The following is an 8076-nucleotide window of genomic DNA, read 5'->3' as shown; positions in this document are numbered from 1 at the left end:
TTTACTTGTTGCCCAGTTAATTAATATCTATAAATTCATAGGAATTACAGTTTTGTCGCTATTTGTTTTTTCTGGAGATTTTTACAGAAAAATGACATTGTATAGCCGCTCTTAAAATAATAGCGAAAAAAATATATATTTTAGATACTTTTACAGTTACCAGATATAAATAATTTTGACACGGGCTAAAAGTAATCTTTGCCCGATTTTTATAGCATTACTTTGCCTAGTATCTCCTATTTTTTTTTTTATAAAGGTAAGGTCTAGTTTTTAGTGCTTCAAACTACTAATAATTAATCGAAAACGTGGTGTGGGCGGGGAGGAGGGGGGGGAGGGGGGCGGAACTCATAATGATGATTCTAGAATTAACACACAAAAAAGTATACTTCCTCCGATCCAATTTAATTGGTTTTTAGTTGTTTTCACACATATTAAAGAATTCGTCTTTTAACATTAATTAATAATAAAATTAAATAATTGGCCATAATCCGAAAAAATAAAATATTTTGGACCGTAGAAAAAAGTTTGGCACATATAAATGCTTGGGGAAAGAAAGACGTTTCCATATATGTTTGGAAAGGAAAAAAAGGTTTCCATTAAAAAGGAAGTTCCCTAATTACCATACCTATTTCTTCGGGTGTAAGAAATTAATTTGACAACCAATGAAACCCTTACTTGTTCCCCAATTAATTATCTCCTAAACGGAAACCTACAGATATCTATAAATTCATAGGAATAGAACTCAGAACCCTCGCCTCACCTCTCACTATTCCTATTTCTGTTTCAATTTTATTGAAAAAAAATTCCAAGAATGGAGCATCTGCAAGAGGGTTTTATTCGATTTCGTCCTACTGATTCAGAACGACTTAAGTACTTATTGAGATTCATTGCTAAACAAGAGATGAATGATTCTGGAATTATCACAACAAACATCGACGTCTATGGCGGAGAAGAACCATGGGAAATTTACAATCACGGCGTACCCTGTGGTAATGATGATGATAATGCGGACAGCAGTAATTATCGCTATTTCATTACAAAGCTGAAGAAGAAAAGCAAGTCGGGGTATAATCGAGAGGTAGGTAATAAAGGGAGTTGGAAACAGCAAGATAAGGCTAAATCAGTTCGCTACGAAAATACGGGAAATTCATCATCTGTGATTATTGGATGCAAAAAGAGCTTGTGTTATGTGAATAAAGAGTACTATAATCAGAATGATGGACATTGGGTGATGAAGGAGTACGAACTCTCTAGTGTTATTCTTCAGAAATTCGACGAAGATCGTAGAGATTATGTTCTTTGTGCCATCAAAAAGATGCCACATTCTGCTGATTATGCAAGGTGCCTGAATTAGGAGTTCTTGATTATCAATGGGATGAAAAGGACTTAACTGATTTGAATTGGATGTTATGTGATAATTGATATGCCTGAAGTTCTTGAGATGTTGGCACAAAACGAAGCTTTTGAGTTCTATTGATTAACTGTATATTCATTCTTGATAGATATATGGTAGAGATTTGATTAACAATGGCATATGTCCATCTTTTTATCTTTGTAATCAAATGGCCTGATTATTGTCATTCTTTTTATGTTGAGAAATATTAAGGGGGAATAAGAAAGATTGTTTCCTTTCTGAGTTGGTGACAGTCATGTTGATTCTTGGGTGGTTCAATTACTCCCCAATAGTTTGTGTCAACCTTGAATGATTACAACAATAACGACCCCGTAAAATCCCACAAGTGTGATTTGGAGATGCTGTTTCCGATAGACCCTCGGCATAAACCTTTAATGATTTTGAAGTCTAATAACAGAATTGCTATAGAGACAAACACAAACCAGATGAGACTATTCATGACTAAAAACTAGTACAATAAAATGAATGACAACACTACATAAAGTGTCCCAGTTCATCTTGAATCTGTAAAGATTGTTTTTCCCATTACTCAGTACAAGAAAATACAGAGGTAAATGTGGTGATTGCAGCTTTATCCTCTCCTCAAAGAAATATGGCAGAATTTTTTTCTGATCCTCTTCCTGAAATATAGGCATGGAAGTGGTTGAATAATGAACTTCAGAGTGCTCTTTCACTCCAAGAGAAAACTCAACTTAGTCCTGACTAGTTCAAACGCGTCGCCTTGCTTAAAGCTCTGACATTTTACAGAACTCAGCTAGGGCCGGCAGCTCCAATTCATAATTCAAGTTTGAATTTTGGAAGGGCAGCGGCAATCTCACATCTGAACTTCAAAAACAGAAATAAGCATATAGCCCCATAAAACTGAGCAGAATTTCTCTAGTACACCACGGCCCAACGCGTTCAAAGTTCAAAGTTCAAACATAAACATTTTAATACCATAAAACCCACCTTGCTATAATTTTACATACATAGTCAAAGCAAAGAAACACTTCAAGATTGTCAACGGTAGTGCAGCAAAAGTGATCATAAACTTCGTACGAACATCCACAATTTTATTATCAAGCTAGATATCTGAAGTAGATATTCAATATCCAGCTGAAAATGAAAAGAGTACAACCCAGTTCACTTTTTAAGGGCTTTTTAGCAGTGCTAGGTTGTAGGTCTATTACAGGCGACTTGGTGAAAGATCAGGATCCATGAGAAGAACAAAAAGAAGGGTTAAGAGAGAATTCAAAGGAGAACGGCGTAAGTAGTATTACGATATAAAGGTAACCACTCAAACAGACTGTAAATGGGAGTGGTCTGAGCAAAGGCCCTGTCCTTCAAAGCTCCAGTTGAGGGAAAGCAAATGTTTATATTCAAGTTCCGGCCCCAATTTTCACTAAAGAGGAGTTCAGAAGCAAAGTAAACATTTGTTTGCATCATATAAAGGGTAGAAAATGGAAAAAAAGAAATAAGCTTAGATGACTCAAAAGCAGGTTAATGGAGGGATCATGCAGGACACCTGATGGTACCGACAGTGTTAAATCCAATGAAAGGCAAGGGAATTGAATTCCTAATCATAGCCCAATATCCCCCTTGAAGAGCATAATAAATTTACACTTTAATAGCATAAATTCTTGGTACCTAACTAGCCAAATATTTTTCATGAACCAGGCTTCACAAACAGAAGAGCTGGAAATATGCAAGAATCTCAGAGGATCATAAGGCCCCGTATAGAATAGAATTCAAATCATTGACTTAGTTACAGGATTCGGAAAAAAATGAACAAAAATGCATTAATTAGTGTCTATCGTTGGGTGAGAAAGAGAGAGAGAAGGAAGGAGAAGAGGGTGTTCGCATGTAGTTCCTTGGTTCGCATACTAAACGTTGAAGATTTTGCATAAGATGATTATAGGTTTTAGAAATGGGAATTTGCATCCTACACTTGAAAATATTTGCGCCAATCCTATTAACACAGGGAGGGTATTTCGATTAAAAAAAGAGCGAAGGGAAAGGGATATAAGTGGATAATGGAGGGTGATGCTGAATTTTTGGTAGTCTCCGCAAAAAGTGAGGGTAAGGGCAAGTGACTGACAGGGTAATGCTTTTTCAAACCCCTACCCATTGCCATACCTGCACGAGTTGTAAAGGAGTAAATGAAACTACGTCACAGAACTGAACATTTTTATTTTTTAATCAGTCAGAACTGATCTTATTCTTTAAAACATCAAACTAAGTAATGACAAACATCCCCAATAATTGGCTAGTTTTAACTGAAGTCTTCCAATACATTCTCAATCTCTGCTAGTAGAACACTTAAACTTAATATAAGTAAAAGGTTATCGAATCAACAAGATGTAAGAATAACCCTTATTTCCCCCCACTAAGAAATCACCATATGTAAAGGTGCTTCATTCAAGTGTAAAGAACCATAAGAGTCGTGAAAATGAAGCATAGCTAGATGAAGCCCTTTACTATACTACAGCTGACAAAAGAAAGAACCATGGAGCTCCAACAACACCAGAGGCATTATGTGAATCATTCCAAGGGAAGGTGCCAATCGAGTCGTACAACTATTTCATCAACAACTCAAATTAGGAACCGAAGCCAAATCAAACATTCTATTTGGTAAAGCTAAAGTGTATACAATTTCCGGGGCATGGATAGTAGTAGAAGCACGAAATAATTTTATTTTGTGGGTTCAAGATTAACATTTTTAAGGTGAATAGAACATTTATAGGCAGATTACCCTTTATTTTTGGGTAACAATCTGACAAACGAGGACAATTCTACATAATTTATGGAATATTACAATTTTAAGAAAGTTATTATTAAATTTTAAGAAAATTAAAATCATAGTAATACATAGTATTCCATACGTGATAAAGTTTTCTCTGAGGAAATTGTTGGGGATGGTTTGGTTTTTGATACTAAATTATAAGAAACATTTTTGAAGCCAATCCCGAAGATGGGGCCAATGACAGAGAGAACCTAGCAATTCCAGGTGCCCGCACACTTCCATGCAAACATTGAAAGGATTTCTATATCTTATATAATATCCTTACGTTATCAGTTGTGCACCATCTTGAAAGAAAGAACCGATTTGGTACTTAGTAGAATGAGAGCAGCAATGGAATAAGGAACTGATTTTGTACGTTTTTACTTCTAGTTCTTATTGAGTTATGCAGAATGAACGAAGGCACTTAGAAGAATTGAGTATGCAGTAAGGCACTTAGTAGAATATGGTTTCTTTGGGCATAGCTCAATTCTTATAGGTCCCTAAAACAAAATGACAAATGCTTCCCTTGTGCATGGACGACAACTTTTTATTATTGGTTGATAAAACCAAAACAGATAAGTAGTTTTTTCCAATCTAATTTGAAACTGCGCATGTACACACTATGTATGTAATTTAATTCACTACCACGAAATCCATCAAAAACTTAAATGATTGGTAAGGCAATTCTCCTTCTCCCATTACTGCTCTCTTTCCCTTCCTGCTTCTCCAGAAATGAGATACTTTGATTTCACTGATTCTACAATTTCTTCCTTGCTGAAAAAGCTGAAAGTGGTTTGTTCCTCTTTTTTGTTAAACTTGTTACATGATCCTCATAACTTAAATGCCAAGTAGCAGTGAGGCACTCAAGAAAATCGCAGTGAAGATACATCTCAACTGAAAAGGTGCAAATTCTCTCAAGCTTCTTTCTTAGCCCAACCACCTTGAAGCGCACCTTAAAGTCCTTAAACACTTCTTCAGAATCTTTAAATAAGTATGGCATATTGCTTATGTATGTGCACATTGTAATTCATAAGGTAAAACTCATAGTACTACAAGACTTTGAGAGAGTCGAGAGAGGAAAGACATTCAATCCAAACTCAAATATACTGAGTAGAGTGTATACCATGATCACTTCTCTGGCTCTCTTTTGAAGGGTCCATCAGGAACAACGCCGACTGACTCATGATTGCTGCCACTAAACATGTCCATTCCTTGTTCCTGCATTAAATTTAATACTTGCTTGGGACCGACAGGCAGCTGAACAAATAGAGTGAAATAGTACATTCAATTTGAGTTTATTACCTGATTATTTGACGATTGACCGTGCATCCTTTGAGGTCTGGAATTAAGGTCAATCAACTCATTCTCCATTTTCACACTACTATTCACATTATTTTCTAGCCCTACCTTAGCAGTTTCCCTGTTTGATTGGTGGTTTTCTATCATAGGGAGCTTGAAGGGGTGTGCCGGCTCCCTCCTTACATCACCTTGTTCAGTAGATGGCAATCCTAGTTCATTTGAAGGGCCCAATTTATCCCCTGGAAACTACAGAAGGACATAAAAGAAAGAATGAATATAGACTCTTTCCCTAAAAACTACAAGAACCTGAACAAGCGTTTGTCTTAGCATGAATTTACAAACCTCAATTCTCTGCCTTATAAGGAGATATCTTCCATGGGTTCTTTTACCTCCAACATGGACAATCATATCACATTGCAAACAAAGGGAACTTCCATCGATCTCACAATAAAAGAAAGCTACATACAAGTTTCCACCAAAGAAGCACATACTTCATATAATTTTGCAATCTTGACCAGCAGAAGCAGGATAAGGAAAAAGAGAGCAATGAATATACATACCAGGTGCATTTTCACATATGTCGCAACGTTGGATTTTACTGGGGTCAGCAAGCCCAACTCTTACATGTCGACTTGCAAGCTTGTTGCACATATGGACCTTGAACATGGACCATGAATTTCTTTGAGTAGAATAAAGATGGATTGCACTTGTGAGTTAAAAATGCATACAAACAGATATTAACCAAATGAGCCAGGGGATTATACTGTACTCCCTCTGTCCATTATATGACACAATTTCCTTTTAGTTTGTCCTAAAAAGAATGACACCTCTCTATGTTTAGAATAATTTATCTTTAAACTTCACATTTAGCCTTAATGAGATTATTTAGAGCCGCAAGAATGTTTATTGCTTGTTTTTAGACCATAAGTTTCAAAAGTATTTCTCTTTCTTAAACTCCATGCCCAATCACACACTACCACACAAAATGAGAAGGAGGGAGTACCAAATTAGTTCCTTAAAATTGACAGTTCTTCTACCCTTATTAAGGTCACATAACATCCGACAACCTGAATTTCATTTTTGCGTTTCCAAACAATAGAAGTGTGTTGGCACCGAAAATCAATAAAAGGGCATGTAGATATAGGTGAGACGAGCTAAATATGAAGAAGTTTGCAAACCATGCATTGGAAGATACGCCCTTAACAAGAGAAAAGTGTTATGAAGAAAATCATTCCAAAGAAAGACTGATAGTCCATTAGCACCAAAAGGTATGCCAATCGGTCAATGAAGTTGATGAAAACTATGGGAGACCAAGGTTCGAATCACACCAGAGACAAAAGAATCGAGGTGATGTCTTCCTAGCCGCCTAAGCCTTGGAGGCAGAGTTACCATGTACTTGTGTTGGTGGGAGGTAACAAGTACTTGATGGAATACACAAGGTGCACACAAACCGGCTCGAACACTACCGTTATCAAACAAAAAAGGCCTCTAGTCCATTTAGGTTGATCAAGGTGTGGACGTGGAATTCCAAAAGATGCAGTACTAAAAAAAAAAGACTGCACTGAATTGAATACGCTAGAAGACCAGGCATAGTAAAAGTAGTAAGTACAAGGGAAGAAAACTAGGCCACCATATGCACTACGCACTACACCAGCGGAAGATGTAAGGAATCTTAAAATCCTAGATCCCTCTCTGCTCAAAACTAACAGAATAGGAGGCTCAAAGTAAATATGTAAATTATTATTTCATAAAGTAGAAACCTTGAGTTACAATATGGATCAACAATTAATCAACCAATTCAGGATATTATAGTACCCAAAAAAAAAAAAAGCCATGTCTAAGCATCGACTAGAAAAAATAAATCGACATATATAAAAATATAAAGGGTTACAAATGGCTGATAAATTGATAAATGGAGTACTGAAAATGGAATTCGATAAATACCTTTTCGTCACAAGCACGACAAAGAGCAGCCTCATCAGCAGCACAAAAAAGTATAGCAGCAGCACTTTCACAAACATCACAAAGGGTTCTCATATTTGTTTATATATCTATTTTTCACTCTTCAAGTCATTTTCCAATATTCACAGACCCAGAAAACCATACAATTAATCAAACAAAAAATCCAGAAATATGTATAAACAATGTCAAAATCTAACTGTCCTTAGCACACAAAGTTAAGTTTTTTTCTTGAGAAGATGAGGGAAACAAAAAGAGAATATTGGGGTTATGACAAAGAAAAGAAGAAGGGGAAAAGAACTGGTGGTTGAGCAGTGTTAGGAAAAGAGGAAGAATGCTATAGGAAGGAGGAAAGAGAGAAGAAATGAAAGAACCAGAAAAAGGAAAAGAAAAAAAATAAAGCGTGGAGGACAAATATTATTTTTTGATTTGTCCGGTCCGGATTTGTATCGCGTAAGGCACCATTCGGAAAAAGTGCTTCCTACTAAGAATTTTTTGATATCCAGGCTCGAGCTCGAGACCTACCGTTAATGGAAGAGCAGTCCCACCTACTACACGTAATACAGAAACACACCACACAACCAAAAGGTGACTATTTTTTTGGTCTTCCAACTTCTAATGTTGGTCATTTTCTTGTCGAAAT

At 36.3% G+C, this 8076-nt stretch overlaps 2 protein-coding genes across 3 annotated transcripts; one reads left to right on the top strand and one right to left on the bottom strand.

Moving 5' to 3' along the window:
* LOC109223314 (NAC domain-containing protein 78-like) lies at positions 586-1633 on the top strand. Its single transcript, XM_019387614.1, has one exon. It carries the CDS (start codon positions 812-814, stop codon positions 1352-1354), a length of 543 nt encoding a protein of 180 aa, XP_019243159.1. The 5' UTR covers positions 586-811; the 3' UTR covers positions 1355-1633.
* LOC109223178 (B-box zinc finger protein 19-like) lies at positions 1759-7847 on the bottom strand. 2 transcript variants are annotated; one of them, XM_019387420.1, is made up of 6 exons: positions 7419-7845; positions 6035-6131; positions 5817-5932; positions 5478-5720; positions 5299-5393; positions 1759-2234 (listed from the first exon to the last, which is right to left on the bottom strand). In XM_019387420.1, exons 1-5 carry the CDS (start codon positions 7509-7511, stop codon positions 5304-5306), a joined length of 639 nt encoding a protein of 212 aa, XP_019242965.1. In that variant the 5' UTR covers positions 7512-7845; the 3' UTR covers positions 1759-2234; positions 5299-5303. The 2 variants fall into 2 exon arrangements, with proteins under 2 accessions (XP_019242965.1, XP_019243041.1); XM_019387496.1 differs by lacking the exon at positions 1759-2234 and adding an exon at positions 2446-5127 and having other exon boundaries at positions 7419-7847.

Source organism: Nicotiana attenuata, chromosome 1 (assembly GCF_001879085.1).
Source record: "Nicotiana attenuata strain UT chromosome 1, NIATTr2, whole genome shotgun sequence".
NCBI lineage: Eukaryota > Viridiplantae > Streptophyta > Magnoliopsida > Solanales > Solanaceae > Nicotiana > Nicotiana attenuata.
The sequence above is the reverse complement of the archived record's forward strand: the minus strand, read 5'-3'. Positions and strand labels throughout refer to the sequence as shown.